Genomic DNA, 23,263 nt, shown 5'->3' with positions numbered 1-23,263 from the left:
TTGAGGCATTTAGTTCTTTGAGAAGTGAAATCGTTGGCTGCTTTTGTGTTTGTAAGGTTTACTGCTAGCTTGCTCAAAGCTTGCTGAGATAGTCAAACATGTACAAATTACTCAAAATATTATTCCTTTTCTTGTGCCATTCTTTTGTCACAAATAATGGGCAATATGAAGGCAAAACCATAGAAAAGGTGATAGAGAAATGTTCTTGCTTCCCCAAAAGCAAGATTCTCCGTTGTACATAATATGTGCAAAGCTCTTGTGGACTAAATATATTGCAGTGTCTGAAAAAGATTAGGAAGGCTATGGAGTTTGATACTGCATGGGGTTGGAGGAAGATTCTTCATAATAAGGGGCATCTCTCAACCTTTACTGATGCTTTGGTGGGGAAAGCGGGTTCAGTTTATGTTTGGCATGACAATTCAAACCCCTGCAGGATCACATTAATTGTGATATGGAAATAGAGCTTTATATGATTCAGCAAGCTCAATTCAAGCTTAAGGCTCTAGTGTGCTCCACAATAGTGAAGATTCAGCTGTTTGGTTGCCTTCCATAACTTGTAAATTTACAAGTTTAGAAAGATGGGAAGCGATCAGAAGAAAACAGCCTCAAGCATACTGGACCATGATTCCAAAACATTATTTAATCTGCGACTTCTAACGTGCCTTTGGGAGAGGCAAGAGCAGTAACAGCATCTTTTGTTGATGCTCTTTTACTAAGCTCAACTGGACAAGAAATTCTTTAAAAGGGTAAGGGCTACAAGGTGAACTCTCTGTAAATTGGCATGGACTGCAACTGAATACCATCTTCGTCTCAATCAGTCATGGATTCTTTATAATATTTCGGCTACACTTATTCTGTTATTGATTTGTCTCAAATTTGTTTCTAGTTTGTAGCATAGCATTTTACTTTAGTTTCTACCTTTTGAATGAGATTTATTATTCATCAAAAGAAAATTGAAGTTCCCTCCTCCCTCACTCTCCTGTGGCGGAAGAAACGGGGAAGCAGTGCATGCCGGTCTAAGAAGGGCATGATTTAGGGGTGATTTTCCATTAATAACACCTTCGCGCTGACATGAGGAGAAATGGAAACATATTTATATTGGAACATTTTCCTTTCTTTCTCCACGAAACAGCTGATAAATATAAAAGGCAAGAGAACTACGGACCGAGTGAGAATTTTTTGTTGCTTATGTAGACTGCTCTCGTCATCTTAAGAGTAAACCCACACGATAGCAAGGGAGTGGGTGAAAAGGAAGCGCAAATGCGAATGTATGCACAAACACAGTAGTTGATAAACACGGGGCTTCTATTTGGTAAGCCATAACTACCAAGCATTTAAACAAATCCCTTGAAAATAATTATTTTCTTCATTTACTCTTCCATTGGTTAAAATGACAGTCGCAAGGACATCTGGAATACATATTTAACTTGGCAACAGAAGTCCCTATATGTATTTCTTTTGGTGATCTTTTACTTCTCACACTTGAGTTCCAAAATTTGGAAAAATCTATGAAATTTTAACAAAATGATCCCAAAAATAGCAAACACAACTCACATATCAATCTCCCATTTCCCACATTTACAAGCCTAGCCATATTTACAGTTATAGACATATTGGCTGAAGATGGAGCTGCACCAGTACAATGATGGACCCAATGCACGTTCGGTACTCTTGCTACGTGAAATTCCATCATCTGCAAAATTTGCAAAGATACAAATAGAATTAACAGCCATCAAGGGCACTAAACTAGAACGTGTAGAAATATTGCAGCTTAGATAGAGGCGATCAAAACAAAGTTTTCTTATTGGTCAACAAGAACCTGTCTATGATAGCATGGCAACATCCACCAAGTTGCAAATCAAGGATTTCGAGGTTAGATCAGGGTTCGTGTGAATTTTAGTACTCAGAATAAGATATTAGTTACTGTTTTGGAAAAGCAGGGGGATTGGAATTGTAACATTCTCTGAAAAAAAATTCAGGAAGTGAACAAGATAGAGTGGTGTAATAGAGGCATTAGGGATCCAATGCAGCATCCTAACCATAGTATCCCAAGACTACGCACTATGGACAGCCAAGTTAAAGGGCGAACACAGAAAATTGCAAAGAGAACACTTTACCAAGCACGAAGTGTTCCACATTTCAGTGCCTTCATTGCTGCTTTGGCAAAAATTTGTGCTGCTTCTGCTTCAGCTTCTGCAGCCTCTGCCTCCCTAGCTGCCTTTTCAGCCTCACGGATAGCAGCTTCTGCTTCTGCAACTGCTTGTGCAGCAGCTGCAGCAGCCTCTTGTGCAGTCATACCCTTCATCTTCATTAGCTCCGCATCGACTTGGGCTTTTGTGAGAACATTGATCTCTCTCTTTTGTGCCTTCAAAGTATCCTTCTGCCTTTCCTCCAGGAGTAACAATGAAGAGCTTCTTCTTCTTTCAGAAGATATCAAAATTGGTGCCATCTTGTACTTATGTTTTATCTGTCAATGCAACCACCATAAACATTATCCAATTCTGAATCATGATCGTGCTATTTCTTCTCCTTTAAAATTATATCTACATGACTACATCCTTTATAAACTTCTCTCTAAAATAGTAGTTGACTCCCATCAGAAACATACCTACATATGCATATCACAAATGCTAACTTTCATGTCATTGAGCAGTGAGAAAAAAATCCTTCCTGCATTTGTACATCATCTAAAATTTCTTTGAACTGCTTTCTGCAGTACATGTACAACCATTCATGAATATCCATGGTTATTACAAAGTAATAGCCTAGATATTTCTGCCATACAAGATAAATCTTTGTATGACCCTCAAACAGGATAAGTATCAAACTTTTTTTTTTATAAGTATCAAACTTAAAATAATTTGCAGGATTGCAGGAATGAATCTTTCTCAACTAGCTTCATTGGCTCATCAATTTCCATGTACAAATGCCAACATGTTTCCCTGCCATCAAACAATGTAACACCCATACTTGACAGATTGAGTACCTTATTCAATCTTCCCTTTTCTGTCATATGCTTCAACTTTGTGGACAATAGTTTTTTTGAGGTTTGGTGGTGCCCAGTATCGCTCCTGCAAAAAAATGTTCATAATATTTTCAAACGCATGCATTTCCAATGTTTCTAAAATTCCCAAACTGAACATGCAACCGTTGATCTAAAGTTAGATGAGATTCTCTGACATTTTTTGACCAAACTGAGAAAATAATTACATGAAATCTTATAGGATTTTGAACAGTGGAAGACAATTTGTAAGCAGCCTGATAAAAATAGAAATATTATCAAGTCTGCTGGATACCAGCTAGTTGTAATTGACAACAAATTGAAAGAAAGACTGCAGCCTCAGATCTAAAAAAAATAAGCATTAATTTATCATTGATTGATGTGATTCGATGAATTATAAAATTTATGCACAAATAGCAGCAGCGATCATTTTGTGATAATGTTTTTGTTCTGTTAAAAGAATCGTGCTTAAGAGGAAGTCGTTTAAATCTCACTTTTAGCAAGACCAATTTATTAGAAAGAAGTGAAGGTTGAAAAGAGATATGCTCAAGAAAAAAACTTGAATAATTCTAAACGCTCATTAAAAGCACTAAATGTTATAAAGTTTGACAGCTTCAAGTTTTTATTTCTGCAAGCATGATAGTTTCAAGAAGACACAACCGAAAGGAAAGACACAATAGTGGAAATACCTCTATGTACAAAGCAATTGCAGCCCTGTCAGAACCCCTCGGTTCCTTCAAATTGGTAATAGCCTCTACTATAAGCTTATCCAACCTACAATCCAGCAAAGGAGGTTCCAAGTTCCAACAGAAGAAATCAGTGATGTCAAGAAAAACAGGATAACATGGTTACCATTACAAGATTCTTATGGACTGTGACACCTGGAGAGCCACCTTATCTTTGGAGGCCTTTTTTTTTTTTTCTTTTTTCTTTTTTCTTTTGTTTGGCTCTTTCCTTTATAGCTGCTATAAATACGCAATATGGGTTTAACAGCAGTCTGCCACATCGGAGGGAGCAAGTATCTTATGGAGATTATTTAGCAGCCAAGAGTCACGTCTTCACCTAGAGCAACTTTTCCAAGAGTGCTACTATATTTGCTGCTTAGACCATGTATAAAAAGTCTAGCAATATTAGTACATAGTTTGTAAACTAGATTTACTAAATGAAGTGACACGAGAAAATAAAAATGCGATGGGAACTCTAGATCAGATAAGTTAAGAATGAAAACTACTTAAGTAGGTACATGTCACCATCATGGTATACACATTTTACATAGATAAATAAGTGAAATTTCATATAATTACTAAAGGTGTAACCTTGCAAATGGTTCCTTTGAATCAGCATTCTGCAATGTTGCTCTAGAAACTGCAAGAGGCTTAGCATCAACAATTTCTGCATCACTCTGAGGAACAGTGCTCAGTGCCATGGGGCTGTCATCAAGTTTGGGGTTTGGTAGATCCCTTTTAAGTGCAAGTTTGGCCTTCTGCCTGGACCCCCATATTGCCGTCACATTTATATTTCTCCATTTATCCTGTCCAGAATATATAATACCCAATACTGACACACCATAACATATAATTTCAGATTAAAACTAAAATAGCCCTCCTAGTTTATAAGATGCAACGAATAGAAGCACCATCCATTGGATCAAATGCTAGACCTTCTTCAAAGCTGAAAGAGTGATCACACTTTCTTCCATAATAGTTAAAGAGTTGCTTCCAAAGATTTAAAACAATTACCTTCAGATCCACATTTGAGCGTAGATGTAAGATGCCACTGAACTCAGGGTCTGTTAGTATCGTGCGCCATTTGCCTGCCCCGTGTTTAATGACTCCGGCTTTAAGCGCTGCTTCTTCTTGTGCTGTCCACTTTTGCTTAGGAGCACCCATCACTAAACCCTAAAACCCTTCGAGAACAAAATCACAGTTGATCTTGCCGCCTATCAGGATCCATGCACAGAATACAGATAATCAGACAGCGACTTGAAATTAGTTGCACGTAAACAGTAGATGTATAGAGACCCAGCAACGAAATCTTGACCAAACATTCCGAGTTGTACATGTAAGCCTTTCAAAACCAAATTACCCGCAAAAAGGGCAAATAACTTGTATTATACCATACATATCATGAAGGATAAAATAAAACCCAACAAAGTAAACACCTTTATCCCATTCCTACTCCTAATACACCATATGACCGAAGCTAATTTCATCTGAATGGCTCAAATTCCATGAAAGCCCCAGATTTTATTTTGTTGCTAGTAATGTGTAAAACCAATTTGCAACAACTTTAATGAAACATCTGCACCAAAACTCAAATAAACTTTACATATTCGAGCAAACTTCACAGATTGCATCTACTTCAAAACAAAAACTGATGCATCTATTTTTCAGTTGAGGAATTATAGCCTCCAGAAATTAATGTCAACCACAAGTATCAAATTTTAGTGCAAATCAGCCCTGATTTTATTAACCCTGCAAGTTCATACCTACAAAACAATGCGAGATAGATCCCGCCACATAAAAATGCAAGCACCATAAGAAAGCAGAGAGATTCGTGCAGTTGATGAAAATATTATCAGCATGATTTGATCAACCTCATGAACAGGTCCTAAAACCAGAGACAAACATACACCATGTAATTTAGTTTTACCTCTGAGGTTTAGCTGCGAACAAATTAACGAGAAGAAAAGAAACGGAGAAGATGTGGAGGCAGAGGTGCAGCGGATCAAAGGAATCGACCCTGCCGGAGATGGGTTCACGTGCTAATCATTTTTGGATTATATGCCAAATTTTGTTCGAATTTTGCTATTATTACGAACGAAATATAGGATTGAGACCGCAAGACATATACAACAGAGTGCTATGTAGCCTTTGTTTTCTTTCCTTTTTCCTTTTTTCTTTCTTTTTATGTTGTCCGAGAAATACAACAACTTACGGTAATTGTGTTGCTCTTTTGAAACCCGCGACCCTTATATTTTATCAAATTACGAAAGGGGTCTAGATTGTTTTTAAATGAAACTGTATCTTGCTTGTAAAGAATGATATACAAGACCGCCCTTAATTTTTTTTTTTTTTAATCTTTTTCTTTTCTTTTTGTTTTTGTTCCTCACCGGTGTTAGGATGTACCATACATTTTAATAATTATATAAAACAGAAGCAATCAAGAAGTCAATGGTAGTTATTTATGAGAGGTTTTGATAAACAATAATGGAAATCATATGAGAAAATAATGTAAACAACATACTTTATGAATATGAAAATTCAGGATCGAATTAAATTGATTGCACTAAGATTATTCTAATTCATGTCTGCATTTTTCAGAAGATTGTGTATATATTATTTTAAGAACCAGAATATTCACATGTTGTGCATTACACCAATTTTATATCTTTCTTATTAAATTCATCGTTTCAAATATTATTGGAATTGTTGACATAATGTAATATTTTCTTTCATGAGGGTAGCTGGATGAGACGATATGGGCTTAAGAAGTCTCTATAAACACTTAAGTCAATTATTTATATATGAAAGAAGATAAAATATCATAAGCTCAAATAACTATCAAAAGGTCCCTACTAGAAGATAGAGACAAAAAGGGAATAAGGAAAAAGAAAGTGTCAAAGGGAAACGAAAAAAGAGATGAAAAAGAAGAGAAAAATGAAAAATGAGTGAAGCAAGTCAGGCACACCAACGAGAAGTTGAGAAATGACATCCCTCACCACTCTCAAGGCCAGGGGATAAAAATGGATCAGACCGAATGAGAAAGTGGATTGGGACTAAGACTTATTCATCTTCTTCAACCTCGCGACGATAGTTCCAGTGAGAATATCTCATCTAGCAAATAGAGATTTGACTTTCATTGTACAGTGAGAAATAAGAGACTGTAAAATACTCATGTTATATTGAATTTCTCTTCCTCAAACGCGCGTGAATGTAGGCATTGTGCCGAATCATATAAAGTTGTGTGTCTTAATCTCTTTATTTTCCTTACATTTACTTCTTATTCACTGTCATGGATGTACGTACGAATGCCGCACAGCTGTACCAGATCACTGTTGGGGGCTTCAGACCACGCCGTTCGAGATCTAAATCATCATAGCGGGTTGGGAATAACTATTTCTCATCTTTCAGCCTGTTGTACGATTTTTCGGCACTAACAATTCATTGACTTTTTAGAGATTATATCCTAACATATTTTGAGGGGTAATAGTTGCATATTTTTGTATAAGATAATATGATATGCAATTGATAACATTCGATAATATCATGAATCTTAATACCGTGTTAAAATATTGTTATAATCATATTCAAATAGAAAGATTACTATAATCATGTTTGAATTAAAAGGAGTGCGCAGAACTTGTATCATTACTCTATAAAATAAGGTGACAATGTGTACGTTTTTTAAAAATGACGAGGTGTTACTATTATTATCATTATTATTATTATTATTTGAGCTCCCCTTCAGGCTAGATGCAGTGAGAATGGGCTATTTACACCACCCAATGTTAGTGAAACACATCAGCATCTAATTGTGTAAAAATTTAAATCGTGATGGATTGAATTATGCCCCTTGTGTACTGAAACCATATTTCTCCAGTGTTCTGATATGTCATTACAGCCTAATACTTCAAACCATGGTGTAAAGTAAGGGTATTACCCGCACCATACTGTGTGGGGTAGCCCCCGCCCCTTCCCCCACCCCACATGGGGCGGGAGGTAGGGTTTTCACCCCCATCCCCCAGTCCGGTGGGCAGGATATGGGGCAGATTCACAATCCGTTCCGCCTCATGTCTACTTAAAAATATACTATTTTTCACTAGGTTTAAAAATTATTCCTAGGTCCAAAAGTGATTAAAAATACATTTTTAGACCCAAATTGTAAATTTAAATTTTGTAAATATGACTATAACATAATTTGAACTAGTGCATATTTTGTAAACAAGTCTAACAAATTGTAATATATATATTTATATATACATAATTTGTAAAATATAAATATATATTTATGTTTATATATATAAATATAATATACATATATATATAAACATGTAAGCGGGGGCGGGGCGGGGGAAATGCTGGTGGGGGCCCCCACCCCTGCATGGGCGAACTTGGGCTGCTTGCCCTGCCATGCTGGGTCGGGGCGGGGTGGGATAGCTGGGTGCGGGGTCCCGCTGCTCACCTCTAATGTAAAAAAACCTCTTCTCCCATGATTCTGCTATCACACTTCAACATTTTAGCCATTGTCTCCAACCCAACACACAAACTCCAGATTTTGTTATTCATTACAAATCAAACTGAGAGATTTCTCACCAACTCTTCAATATCTTCATACATCCTTAAAATCCTACATTTTATATGGAATTTCTAGTGAAAAAGAAATAACATACATATCATATTATATTTCTGGGAAAGAAAAAACCAAGAGAAAAAATAAAAAAACCAAATAGGAGATTTTGACATTTCCACTCATATATATACATACACACACATATATATATATATATATATATTAATATTTGGACATGGGAGAGGGGATGTTTAGGGTTTGCTCATTGTAACTAGCCTATGCTTAAACTCATATGGAAATCCTACACAACGATCTAGCGATGATGACCACCATTGAATGCCTACTTATTTTCTCGTGAAAGATTGGTGAGATGTGGGAGGAGTGGAAAGTGAAAACCACACCACCATAACTTATACCATGTCAAGTTATGCATTTTACCGTGTTTGGTTTTCGATAAAGTCACAAGAAAGATGCATGACATTTACAAAATTTGATTTCTGTTTTCTTATTTTGTTGAAGATCTATCTCTATTTTTTGAGACAAATTCAGGAAGATGATGGATTGATTTGGAAGGCGAATGGAAATTGTTTTGGTTTAAAATGAGTGAGGATCTCGTGCTTTGTATGTCTACTATATAACACATATGAGATTGAAGTGGTGCTTTTCCATAGGGGGTGTGAATGTTCTGTTTACATTGCATTTGGCGTGAAGATTAAGATTATATTTGGATTTAGATATAAGATGAGATAAATTAAGATGGTTTGTGAATAATAATAAGATTTGTGAGTTGAAATTTGTGAATAGTAATGAATCAATCCAAACCGATTCTAATTCTTTTTTTTACATATAAGACTGAGTGTTACTGTTAATAAAAAAATGATGTACGTTGCTTTCCCAAGTTGTACCCCAAATTGTCCTTAGTGAATTTTCATTTTTTTTAGATATGAAAAAAAACACACACAAATTTATTAATAATAACTTTCTTTAATATTAAAAAAAACAAAATGTACTAGGGCAAGTTAGCATTTATTAATAAATGAAGGTAAGGGCCAGTTTTCATATATCAAGAACTAAAAGGGGCTGAGCCTGTAAATTTACCAAAAATGGCAAATGAAGCTCCCTTTTGGCAAAATACGCATATGAAGCAAAACTGTGTTGGGTTACCTTGGCGTCATTTGGATATTCGATGGCAAGCTCCGTGCAACGCATCTCAGGCCACGCTCGTGCTTTCCGAACCACACTAGTCCCATGGTCCAGACCCTTCTCCGCTGATGCATTGGTCGAGGTCAAGCCCGGCGAGATCGGCATGGTCTCCGGAATCCCCGAAGAGCACCTTCGTCGTAGGGTACAGCCTGAACTGACTTTTCCATAAAATTATTCTTTTTGTGTTTTATTGTTTTGATCCACTTTCAATTGGGTCACATTGTTTTAGTTTGTTTTTCTTCTTACCCATTTTCAAATGGATCATATACTTGTTGATAATTGCGAGGTTTCATGAACTTGGACTTCTAGGGATTAGGGAATTTCATTTTCCCAAGTTAGCCCATTTCCGATAGCTCTCTATATCAAAAGTTTGATCTTGGAGTGTTATTCTTTTTTTTTTTTTTTTTTTTTTTTGAGGGGGATTGATCTAGCTGGAAACATTTATATATACGTGGGGAGGAGCATTCGTACACATATATGGAAAGAATAATCTCACTTTGAGGGTGAGGACCTCCGGGTAGAAGAATAAGATAGAAGGGAAAATTGAGTTTTCTGGTACTGTTTGGATGATTCTTCAAAGCCAGGTTGCTCAGTATATATAACCCACGTACTGGGCCTAGGCTAAAAAGTAACAAGAAGATAATAAAACTACAATCTGCAAACTAGTTAACGCTACGGGCCTAAGCCCACTACCTGTTACAACCCAAAGGCCCATGGGCTTAGGCTGAGTCAAAGTTAATTAGGCTTGTTACATTGCTGTCCCCTTCAAAGAACCTTGTCCTCAAGGTTGAGAGCACCTCAACAACATTGTAGTATACATATCCATCCATTTCATAGTTACCAGCTCCAACCCAAAAAAACATGGTTAAAATTCGTTAAGATTATCTCCCTTGTTGAGTCAACCCAAGCCGGCCCAAGGATTAAGTTGTTGACCCCTATTGCCCAAGAGCAGTAACTTCCTCATAGAAATCATTGCCTGCAAAAGGCCATTATTTGGTTCCAGCCTTTGTTGAAAGTAACTAAGTGCATGCGATGTAGTGTCTGGGTTCATCTCGTCATTAAGAATAATCACAGCCTTTGTAACTAACTTTTGAAGACATGCTTTTGCAATTTCAACATAAATTCTTCCCACTTGCTTTATTGCACCAAGAGTTATCTTGACAACATCATCATCACCAGTATGCCCCACCATGTCACCATTTGGTAGATTAACACGCATGTGGTCAAATTTACGGCTAAGTATAACATCTCTCACTTTTTCGGTAATTTCCACTGCCTTCATCTTTGGCTAGACATTGAATGTAATTATGAAATCACTTGGAATTTCAACGTATTCCTCTAGTGTTGACTTAAAATATCTAGAGCAATTTGCATTCCACCAGAAAGTTACATGGCCAACTTCGATGGCCTCACTGCAAGAAAATATATGGATTCCATTTTTCACTAGATATTCTCTCAATTTCTGGAGGTGAAACAATGTAATGACTTGGAAGCTTCAACTCACCATCATACTGAAGTATTCCAGCATAATAGATTTTAGGAAATCGAGCCCGATCGAATTTGTAAAAATTCTCATATTCAAGTGCCTTAGTAATTCTGTCCATACGGTCTGCTCGGAAATTGAATATAACCACTACATCCCCATCCACTATAGAACATGCTTCCCAATCTCATCAATTATAACAATAGGAGGCAAGTAATGGTCATTCGCTTTAAGTTCCTCATTTAGTTTCTTGACAGCTCCAACCTTATATCTATCAGATTTGGTCGAATACCTCTTTGAGGTGCTTTCTTCTCATTATATAAAAAATAGTTCCAGAAATAATTACAAAGATAAGATTGAGAATTCAATTTGAATCTCAACAAACTACATCTTTATCTTATCTAAACTAACTTGACTTTATCCTATCTAAATATGTACAAGTTTAATTTAAATACAAGATAAGATTAGTAAATAAATCCTAATCTATTTGAAATTCAGTTCTGTTGTATACCAGTAAAATAGGAGATTAGTTGCCATGTAATCCTAGCCGCAACCTAGTAAAATAGGTGATTAGCTGCCTAGCTACCGTATCTTAAAGAAAACCATAGTTTTCCTTTGATAATATCCAAGATCAACACACATGGCCAGGAGTGTATTGTAGAGAACTACATTTAACCCCATCCCTTTTTGCTTCATCTCCTTGTAGGTGAACCATGTTAGAAAAACCACAATAGGCAATGAGCATAACATCAAACCAGTAGCAGACTTCCAGCAAGTCATTGGGTCAAACTTAGAGTGAAGGGTACCAAACAGAGGTGCCCAGCTATCTCACAGAAAAAACTAATTCGACTTAGGACAACATTAGCTTCAATGAGTGCAATTGGCCTATTTATTCCGGTTGCCGCAATGTACATAGGAGCTGCATGCATTGCCAGTCCATCAGCATCTATCATAGCAGAATAAGTAACATCATTGGAGTCACACCCAAAAGTAGGCATCATCGGAATCACCTTCGCACAATCAGCCTTCAATAAATTTTTTAGACCCATCCCAATTCTCACATCAAACACACTCTCCACTCCACACTCCAAATTCTTTTCCAGCACATCTACCACACAACCCAAATAATTACTCTCTCTGAGTGACATGATGTACTACATTATTTCTTACAAAAAAGTTTTGGGACTTTTTCAGTGGCTCAATGGTGTCCTGGCCATTCCAATTCATTCCCAAAGGATTTCTTTCTCTTCCTCTATTAAAGGGCTTGAAAACAACTTTAAGTGGCAAAACAACAAGCAGCTGAGGAGGAAGTTTCGTATCTACTGAAACTTGCAACCCCATACGAATTCTCCATTCCCCTCCACCAGAGCTTACAAACAAATTATAAAAGACCCCATATACCTCAAAATTACCTTCCATAGTATGTTGTGCACTCGAATTTCGATAGAAACTGAAAATGGTGACATGGAAAATGTGCTTACCACTGGGAATGGAGACAAAAACTGCCGCATCATCATAGGTCATGTAATTCCCAGCCAAACGTGGCACATCTCGTGGTTCATGAAAGGATCGAGTTAAGGCTGTGGAGAAGCTTCGGACCCCATTCAAAATTGGTTTGGAGAACCAGAGACCAAAGTTGTTGCAGCAAATTTTGAGGTTGCAGCTGAAGACCTGAGTCTTCTTTACAGAAGCCGAAGCTGTTGCTGCTACTCCTCTCCCCATAGCAAGGCTTTGTAACTCCCTGAATGGCTCGACCGCACGATTGACGATGTTAATGAAGGTGACTGAGAGGCTGACAGGATTGCCTTGTCCACCATGGATGAATGGAATTGGTGTGGATGTGGAACCACACCAGGATTGAAGTTTTGGAGAGATCTATGGGTTGAAATATGGTATGACTGGATTTTGTGGTGAAGGTGAGGAGTTGAGAAACTGAAAATCGATTCCATCGGGGTCAAACTTCCGTTGGATGGCTAGGTTGTCCCCTTTTTCAGTTAGTGTATAGTTAGGACTAGGGATGACCTACATAAAGAAAGGAAAGAGAAAGTAAAATCTGAGAGTAAAGGAAGGAAACAAAAATTGGGGAGGGAGATCTGAGCGTTGAAAAAATAATTTCCAATTTGTAAAGGGATTTCTAGGAACAGAAGAAAGAGTAATTGCGTCGGAATAACACTTATCTCGTTCTTCCTCTTCCTGCAACTCACAAAGCAGTTGTTCAAGATGATTAAATTTTTCTTCAAAATCCTTCATGCCATCAATTACATGTTGATGTAGAATTTTGAGAATTTCGTGAATTTGTTCCATTGACTCACTGATTTTGCTGAAGGATACAAATATTTTCTCCATGATGGCACAAAGATCGGTGTCTCTCTGATACCAATTTGTAACACACCACAAAGAGTTAGAAAGAATAATCTCACTTCGAGGGTGAGGACCTCTGGGTAGAAGAAGAAGATAGAAGGAAAATTAAGTTTTTTGATTCTATTTGGATGATTCTTCAGAGCCAAGTTGCTCAGTACATATAACCCACGTACTGGGTCTGGGCTAAAAAGTAACAAGAAGATAATAAAACTACAATCTACGAACTAGTTAACGCTACGGGCCTAAGCCCACTACCTGTTACAACCCAAAGGCCCCATACAATAATCTAAAGCCAAAACTCGGGTAAAAAGAAGTAAGAGTAAAGGTAAATGTGGCCCATGGGCTTGGGTTGAGTCCAAGTTAATTAGGCTTGTTACAAATACTGATAGGCACACCTTTGCGCACAGAAAGAAGTAAAAAATTTGTTGTTATTGACTGGCCAATATTTTGCTAATAGTGGATTGGTATGTATCAATTTCTAGGTGGTAAGAACGAGATCTTTTGAATGTTCGAAACATGCCTGATTAAACTTGACTTATTTCTTGTATGCTCTAGCACTACTTAAGAGAAGTCGGTATATGTATGTAGTTGGGAAAATATCTATTTTGTCATGGTTATATAAATAGATTCCATGAGTTACTAAGGACATGACAAGCTGTTGGTCAAAGGGAACTCAAGGCATAAGTTTGATCTGGTTCTTTTTGTCACTGGATTGTCATAGTTGCTTGAGTTATTAAGCTTTTTTTTTTTTTTTTTTCATCTATTCGATAATTGTGTTTAAGATTTTCAGTCCAGAGCACTTCTTCTCACTTCAGTTTTTGACATATGTATTATAGGTTTTCATTCTCTCGCCTGCTAGAACTGCAACCCAACAAGGATCAGGGAAAGTTGGAAGGTGGAAGATCAATTTTATGTCAACACAAAAGTATGTTCTTTTATCTGTGTAATTCCTCTTGGGGAAGCCTTTCTAGTCGTGAGCTTTGAATTCTCTTTTGCTTTGATGGTTTTATGTGGTAGGAATATTTTCTACCGTTATTCACTATGGCTCGGTGGATAAATACCGTTTATTGAATGCAATCTTATGCTCTTGGCTTTCTGCAGAGAAGCCTGATTGATCTCATGGAAATGATACTTCCATATGCTGACAATATGTTGTCAAAGATATGCATAATGGTGAAATCGAGCTTTTCCAGAAAATTTCTTTATTATACCGAACATATTTTGTATTTAGAAAAAGTATAAGTCACAAGTTGATTACAGTGGTTTATTAATAGCAATTATCTCTATTTTTTGTGAAGCCTAGGAAAACAAGATATCTCTATTTTGTGAATATTTCTTAAATATTTGTGATTTCTTGAATTTCTGAATATTTATGTAATGACTGTCATATATATATATATATTTATATATATATATATATTTTTTTTTTAACTTTAGAATATCTATCTAGAATTCAGGCCAGACAGCAATGTTCATCATTTATGCACTTGAGCAACTAATGGATGCCCCAGGGCAATGGCCAACACATATTACAAGCTCCCCTCCTCCAATATTTGTTCTTACGAGAGGGCAATCAAGTTCTTTAACAAAAATGCATTAGTTCTTTAAATTTATTTGGTGATAATTTGATGCACCTGCCCCTTGTACAGTGAATTACTTTTAAAAAAATCATATACACCCGATTACATATTTTATTGTTTCTCCTCACTAATCAATAAGTTTGTAGGTGGGAAAATCCATTGATGGGCTGGACGTCCACAGGGGACCCATATGCCCACGTTGGTGATTCTGCACTGAGTTTTGACAGTGAAGAAGCTGCAAAGTCATTTGCAGAAAGGCATGGTTGGGACTATGTGGTATGTGTTGTTCAATGTTTTTGAAAACTTGACATTGCAAGTCGTTTTTTTTTTTTTTTTTTTTTTTTCCTCTTTTGGATCTTTGATATGTAATCGTTTCAAATCTAATTATTTCTAGGTCCATTCTCATACCTTTTTTTTTTTTTTTTTGTGCAATTGCACATGCTTTCACATTGTCTGTTCTTTTCTTGTCTTGTTTAGTTGCGTCTGGTTCCAGTAAACTTACTTGGTAGATTGACATAAAGACAAGTTGAAATTTAGCCGTTTATTGCCCCTTCGTGAATTGTAGAGCTAATGATAGCTGTACGTCTCCACATCTTCATATCTTGTATAATGTTCTTTTCCTGTGGGTTTTTTGTATGCATGCAACGCTATACTCTATTACCTTCCTTTTTCCAAAATTTTAAATTTTTATAGCCGTGAGCATCTTCTGATTCATTATTTTAAATTTTCTTTGTTATAATAGGCTTTAGTGTTATTGGTTGAAATTTCTCTTGATTCTTCTTTGATGGATTCACAATTTTCTCTGACCTTGACTATTAGTTCTCGTTAATTCTATTTACAATAATTCTTGAACTCATCTGCAGGTTAAGAAACGCCACACGCCATTATTGAAGGTTTGAGATTCTTTCACCTTTTCTTTTGACATTTTTTGTTATTTTTCATGATCCCATGTATGGCAAAATCTTTTTCTTATGGGTTAGGGTTTGACTAGGGGACTCGCAGAGTCACAGTTGATGCTGTTAGATTTGTCACTATTAATAACACTCTGTGCTAGGCTTTAGAATAGCAAAGAGCGGAATAATCTTGAAGATTTGAAAAATTGCAATGGTTAGTTTCTAGCTTCTCCATCGCTGGTTACAAAGCTTGAAGCTGTGCTGTTTAGGAGCAGTAAGAGCTGTTAATGGCATATCTATTCAAAATCTAGCTGCCCTTGCCAGCCATTAGAGTTCCTTAATGATATGATTTTTTTTTAAATATAAATAAGAGGTAAATTTTATTGATAAGAATGGAATAGGCATAGCCTATGTACACAAGAGGTATACAAAAGAACGCCTAAATACATTCTAGAGTCGCTAAATCAAGGATTAGAAGTCATGAACATTGTTTATACTAAGCACAATGGCTGAAAACCAAAGCAATAACGTGTGTACAAAAAATATCTGAAGCTCTGTCATTGTGCACTCCATATCTTCAAAGCATCGCGCATTCCTTTCTGACCAAGTACATCACATAATGCACAACGGAATCATCTTCCATACTGCCGCCACTTGGGGACAGCTTTGAATTTCATTTTTTTTTATAAGTGGACAGCCTTGAATTTCCTTCCAACAAACAAGTAAATCAATCACCCTCAATGGCATTACCCAAGCAACATCAACTCTTCTAAAGATCTTATTCCATGGCACTCTTGTCACCTCACAATGCAATAATAAGTGATCCATTGATTCACCATGTTTTTTGCACAAATAGCACCAATCCATCACAATGAGCCCCCTCTTCCTTAAGTTGTCCGTGGTCAAAATATTCCCAGGAGCAGCAGTCCATACAAAAAAAGCTAATTTGGAAGGCACACGAGACCTCCAAATAATTTTCCACAGGAAGGGTACGTTACCTTGTGATGACAATTTTTTGTAATATGCCTTGACTGTAAACTTCTTGCTGCCATTGGACCTCCATTGTATCCTATCCCCCTATGCCATTATACTTCCTGTGGAGTATATCAATCCGAAAAATTCTGAAACGGTATGCAATTCCCAATCATGAATATCCCTATTAAATAGGACATTCCATCGGTGAGAATCATGAGAAAATGCAAGCAGATTCGCCACAGATGCATCCTTATTAACTGCAATACTATAGAGAGTTGGGAAGGCCCTATCAAGAGCGCGATCTCCACACCAAACATCGTGTCAAAACTTGATTCTAGTACCCTCTCCAACCACGAAACGGATATGGTATTTGAAACATTGCCAACCCCTCCTAATAATTTCCACATGCCCATGCCATACCCCCAACCCCCCCCCCCCCCTCCTTCTCACTTCATCGAAACATCAGTCCCCCCAAGCACTTCCGTTTTAAAGTCAATAACTTCCTTCCACAGTGAATCCCCCTCCAAGTGGTACCTACATAGCCATTTCCCTAATAGAGTTTTATTGAAAGTTTTCAAATTGCACACTCCCAATCCACCGTTCAAGATTGGGGAGCAAATTTTATTCGAATTAACAAGATGGAATTTTGTTTCCTTCTCTACTCCACCCCACAAAAAAGTCCGAAATAACTTCTCGATCATATTCGCCACCCTAGCAGGCAATGGAAATAGAGATAAAAAAAAAATAGGTCGGAAGGTTAGATAAAATGCTCATAATCAGTGTGAGTCAACCCCCTTTTGATAAATACAACTGTTTCCAACCAGCCAACCTTTTTCTCAACTTTCTCAATAACCCCTTCCCAAATAGCTCTAGCTTTAAAGGTTGCCCCCAACAGAAGGCCCAAATATTTCATTAGCAAAGAAGACACTTTACAACCCAAGAGACTCACCAAACTATTGATTCTAGGCACCACACCCACCACCACCATCTCGGACTTACCAAGATTCACCTTAAGTCCCGACACGGCTTCAAAGCATAACGAGTGCTTGTAAAGCTTGAATCTGGCCAAGATCCACTTCACAAAAGAGGAGAGTGTCATCTGCAAATAAGAGATGTGAGATTATGATATAGCCATTAGTATCATTGCCCACCCAAAAACCGGATAAAAAACCTTCTTCAACAACAACCTTCACCATCCGACCAAGTGCCCCCATAACAATAACGAAAAGAAAAGGAAATAATGGATCCCCTTGTCGCAATCCACAGGAATTGTTAAAAAATTCAGCAGGGGTGCCATTAACTAGCACTAAGAAGCGAGCAGTAGTAATACAATGTCGAATTCATGAAATCCACCTATCACCAAAGCCACACCTCTCGAGCAAACAAAAGAGAAACTCCCAATTCACATGGTCATATGCCTTTTCCATGTCCACCTTGCATAGAATACTTGGTACTCCCCCTTCAACCTGTGATCCAAGCACTCATTGGCAGTGAGATCTGAATCAGATTTGTCTCCCCTGAACAAATGCATTTTGAGGCTTAGAAATAATTTGTTCCATTATCAAGTTTAGCCGATTAGCAAGAACCTTCGAAATAATCTTGTATACCCCACTCACCAGTCTTATCGGGCATAAATCCTCAACTTTCGTAGCCCCATGATTCTTCAGTATGAGAGCAATGAACTTCACATTGAAGCATTTCTCAAACTTTTTGAAGGAGTGGAATTCAAGAAAAATCCGCATAACATCACATTTCACAATCTCCTAACAAGCTTGTAAGAATCCCAACAAAAAAACATTTGGACCGGCGCTTTGTCTTTAACCATGCCACTAATGACCTTATAAATCTCATCTTCGGCAAAAGGTCTTTCCAACCAGGTCGTACTCTGCAGATCAATAGACTCAAAAAAAAATCATTGAGCTTTGGCCTCCAATAGGTTGGCTACGTGAGGAGGTTCTCATAACAATGCACAATATGGTTATCTATTTTGGAGGGGAAAGAGAGCACTTGATTACCTGAATGGAGTGTCTCAATAGCATTGATGCGCCTATGTGAATTAGCCACTTTATGGAAGAACTTCATGCATTTATCACCTTCTTTTAACCAAAGGGCCCTAGATTTTTATTGTCGCAAGGTTTTCTCCATCAACAACACCCTTTCTAGTTTATACACGACTGAACTTTTCCTCAACCATACCTCCTCCGAGGTGTCTCCCGTCAATTCCCTTCACCTCTAACTCTTGTAGCTCCTCCATAAGGGTAGTTTTCTAGTTGTCAACACTGCAAAAAACTTCCAAGTTCCACTTCTTTAAATCTTGCTTCAGAACCTTAAGCTCAAGAATAAATATGGGAGCACCCGTGAACTGATAAGAAGACCATCAAGAATGAACCTTCTCTACAAAACCATCAGTTCCTAACCACATATTTTCAAACTTGAAATACTGGCGTCCCCCATGAATACCTCCACAATCTAATAAAATAGGAAAGTGATCCGAGCAAACACGGGGCAACCACTTCTGACACAACTCTGGAAAGTGTGCCTTCCATGAAAGGGAGACGAGAAACCTATCCAATCTCGACTAGCCCCGACTATTAGACCATGTGAACCAGCCCCCAGGGCCCCAACAAGGGGGAGATCCATGAGATCCAAATCAAATATGAACTCAGAGAACTCCTCCATGGCCTGCGATAATTCCCCGATCGCTCACTAGGAAAGCGAGTGCTATTGAAGTCCCCACCCATAAATAATATAAACCCGCCAACTCCTCCCATAGCCTTCTCCTATCTCTACCCATGTTTGGCCCATAGATGCCTACACAAGTCCACTCCCATCCATCAACAACATTTTTAAAGAAACTAGCGATCGAGAAATTCCCAACACATAATCGTTTACTTATTAAAATATATATATATATATTCCCAACACATTCATGTACTGCCTCCACCACTCTTTTATCCCACATTAAAAGAATACCACCTGAAGCACCCAACGATGCCAAATAGGATCAACCCACGTACGAACACCCCCACAGACTCTAATGATTCTTCTATCAATGACCCGCAATTTTGTTTCTTGTTGACACACCACATCAACCTTCCACATCTGCAATAAGGATTTTATGCGAAGGTGCTTATAGCGATCACTAAGCCCCCGCATGTTCCAAGAGAGGATCTTAGGTTTCATGAGCAATAGTGACCCCCCCTCCCTTTCAATCTATCCCTTCCGCCACTCCCCTCCTTCGCTGCATAATTAATAGTACATTTGAGCCTTTTGAGTTCCCCGTCTCTCTTTGTGGCAGACTTCGATCAACCATTTTCAATGGCAACAAGAAGGGCCCTGAACTGCTCTTCAAAACCTATACAAGAAACCCCAATGCAAGCTTGTAACTCCTCTACCTTCTTAAACATCCACTTGGAAATGGACCTGTCTGAATTAGGATTGGGAGGGAGCGTGCATAATGGGGTTGGTTTAGCAACCCCTCCATCAAAGCATTCTCTGTCGTAGATAACCAACTGCAGATCCGATCCATCTGGCACCCCCACAAAGAGCACCTCCTTCCTCAAGTCCTTGCCCAACTCCCTATGACTACCTTGAGGGCCCACTCCTCTAGTTTCCGGTGAGATTTCTGGTGCTAGGACACCATCGGTAGGGGTAGTGGCCTCCGACACTACTCTTTGTGACTACCCAACTGAGGAAATGGGACAGTTGAGTATTCTCGTAGCCCTTTCTTCTATAACTTCAACCCCCGGCTATCTTTTCAACGGGGTTGTCGTCGTAGGTGCAACGACAACCACCGTCGGGCTAGTCTGTGCTGGTCCTGACACGTCGGAGGCTAGGGAGACGTTAGTGTTGCTCGATCTCGCACCTCCTTGCTCTGTGAATACCACCGTCGACAGCGTAGCATCCATCAGTGGTCCGCAACCTTCGGCAAGGTCACCTGAGTCTTCGCCAGCGATGGTGACTGGTACCCACTTGCCGATGGGCCAGCTTCAACCTGCATTCTTCTCCTCCAAACAAGGCCTGCCTGTTGTTTGGAAGACTGCATACCCATGGGCTGAAGCCCAACACCTGGGCCCAATACCTTTTTCCTTCCCTTTAGGCTGACCCAAAACCTTTTCCTTCCCTTTAGGCCCACTTTGCTGACCCTGGCCTATTTGACCACGAGAGCCTGAAACAACATTCCTATTATTTTCTACATTCAAACCACAGCCCAAGCCCAAGCCCAAGCCCACCCCATTTTTCTCCTTAACACACCGTATTAGCCAGTTAACCTTATCAGTCATTTCGCCCAGCTGGCTCTTCATTACAGTCGACACTTGATGCACCGTTTCCTCATTCAGACCAACAATACCCCTGCCACCCCCCTCACGTCTCTGGGCACCTGCAGAAATGGTGGCACCACCTGACCTTTGCAGACCTACCGCTCCTACTAGTCTGACATGATCGCGAGGCAACTCCAAAACCCGTGGTTGTTGGAATACCTCCTTGTATGACCGAGTGTCAGAAGTGGCTACCGTTGTCACTGGCGGTGACAAACGAGCAGGACCACCTTCTCTTCCAGCTTCCTTCAATACCTTCGCTAGCTTCCTCCAACCCATGCACCCTATCCCCTAGTATGAAGATGAAACTCCGGCAGCCTCCCCCATCGTACTCCACCAGTGCCATGTAAAAGCCTTGGGAGTTAGAGCAACGCTGTGCAATGAAGCCCCTGTCCCCTTCCCAATGAGCAGTGTAAAACTCCTTTCTCCCAACCTTAGGACACTCCTCCAAAGCTTTGGTAAACCATCATACCGTAGCTAGCCCCAAGCTCATATCTTTCACAACTTTCCATCCTTTCTCAGTTAAAAGCACATAGCGTCCATCCCTTATCACCTCAAAAACCTTGGATTCAATTGCAACGCATTTCGTAGGAGGCATTTTCCTTCCAATACAGTCAGAAAAACGCCATCAATGATATGAATTCTTATTACAATCCTTTCTTCCTGTAAATGATGTTTTCCTAACATGTTGAACTGTAGAGATGGTTTACTGATGGCTTTAGTGGTGTTATCAGTAGCGTAGTCCATTTTTGTTTGGGTAAACAGAAGAGGAATGCCTGTCTTTAAGCTCAATCGTTTTCCTTATCTGGTTGCTTAGCCTTTTGAGCTTGTACTAGTCTCCTTTTTAATCGCAATTCTTGGGGTATCGACCATTGACTGACCTGTGTGTGTCTTTGTTGCACTAGGGTTTGAATCCCTCTCTCCAACATTTTTTTTCTCCCTCTCTTTTTATTTCATCCTTGTAGTATAATGCTGGCATGGTGGTCATCCAATAATTGCTGTTGGCACATAGAAGACATTGTAGTTCTTTTATGTCCTACTTTACCATTATGGTTTTGTCATGATGCATGAAGAATTGAAGTCCTGGCTCCTGTGGAAGATTTCAAATGTTATCTTGAAGTCTCTCTGTTCCTTTTTTTTCCTTGCATATGGAGTTGTTTTTTCGACTTTCTGAATTGGAAAATGATGCTTAATTGGCAAAAGGAGAAGAGAACAAGGAGGATATCTCCTTCCAAAAAGTAAAAAAGTCACTATGATGAGAATAGATATGGAGTGTGGATGAAAACGTTTAACAAGTTTGAGAGTTAACTAGTCATGCAGAATGATGATTTTAGATCTTGTTAATACGCCCAGAAAAATTTAAGATGTGTATCGTATGCAATAATTCAAAATAAGTTCTAGGCCTAAAGTGCTCTAGAATAAATATTAAAATGTGGCAATATAAGTTGAGGATTTAGATGGTTGTGGGTCAGTGTTCGGCCAGCCGTGCATTGTTGCATCAACCCATGTCTAGGGAAGCATGACATGATCATAGCTGTCTTAGTTGCTGATTCATCAGCAGGTTAAAATGTCCATATCAATCGTAATAATGTTGAAGCTTCTGCTCTGATTGCAGGTGAAGGCATATGCAGACAATTTCAAGTGGAAGGGCCTTCCCAAACCAGAGGAAGATTGATTTTATTTCTCACTTCTCTCTCTCTTGGTTCTATTATATAAGAGACGAGCAGCCTTGAATTTTTCCTTGTATCACATTTTTCTTAAAAAGGTCGCTTTGCCCCAAATGAATTTTAATAAATGGGAGTTGAAGTTGTACTCGGTAAAACTATGGCACATTTAAGTTGCATCCGCAGTGCGATAGACTAATTAAGAATTCCGTCCCCCCCCCCCCCCCCCTTCTAGTATTGGCATTGATTTCATCAAATTTATCTCTAAAATTTGATAAAAATAAATATTTTTATAAATTCAAAACTCTCTAGTCATAACTCTACATTGGGATTAACCATTAAATTAATCAAATAATAAATAATAATAATATTTTTAATTTATCTTTTTCATATTTTATAATTACACTTTAATTAATAATTTAATTTGATGCGTATTTATTGTTTCCCAACTTAAATATATTATGGTTCAAAATTGAGAAACAATAATTTAAG

The 23,263-nt window shown here is 38.3% G+C and overlaps 2 protein-coding genes across 2 annotated transcripts; one reads left to right on the top strand and one right to left on the bottom strand.

Annotated features, from left to right (window-relative positions):
* Positions 1 to 1,343: 1,343 nt before the first annotated feature.
* On the bottom strand, positions 1,344 to 5,909 carry LOC121255370 (telomere repeat-binding factor 2-like). The gene is given in 8 exon segments (XM_041155657.1): positions 1,344 to 1,693; positions 2,118 to 2,467; positions 2,987 to 3,043; positions 3,045 to 3,071; positions 3,691 to 3,775; positions 4,318 to 4,532; positions 4,741 to 4,940; positions 5,654 to 5,909. Coding segments are annotated over 7 exon segments (885 nt in total). The 5' UTR covers positions 4,891 to 4,940; positions 5,654 to 5,909; the 3' UTR covers positions 1,344 to 1,692.
* A 3,485-nt stretch (positions 5,910 to 9,394) lies between these two features.
* On the top strand, positions 9,395 to 22,929 carry LOC121255375 (NADH dehydrogenase [ubiquinone] iron-sulfur protein 4, mitochondrial). The gene is made up of 5 exons (XM_041155669.1): positions 9,395 to 9,638; positions 14,177 to 14,265; positions 15,067 to 15,196; positions 15,784 to 15,813; positions 22,723 to 22,929. The coding sequence occupies exons 1-5, from the start codon at positions 9,480 to 9,482 to the stop codon at positions 22,780 to 22,782; spliced, it is 468 nt and encodes a 155-aa protein (XP_041011603.1). The 5' UTR covers positions 9,395 to 9,479; the 3' UTR covers positions 22,783 to 22,929.
* Positions 22,930 to 23,263: the final 334 nt, after the last annotated feature.

This window comes from Juglans microcarpa x Juglans regia, chromosome 1D, assembly GCF_004785595.1.
Source record: "Juglans microcarpa x Juglans regia isolate MS1-56 chromosome 1D, Jm3101_v1.0, whole genome shotgun sequence".
In the NCBI taxonomy this organism is placed as follows: domain Eukaryota; kingdom Viridiplantae; phylum Streptophyta; class Magnoliopsida; order Fagales; family Juglandaceae; genus Juglans; species Juglans microcarpa x Juglans regia.
The sequence above is the reverse complement of the archived record's forward strand: the minus strand, read 5'-3'. Positions and strand labels throughout refer to the sequence as shown.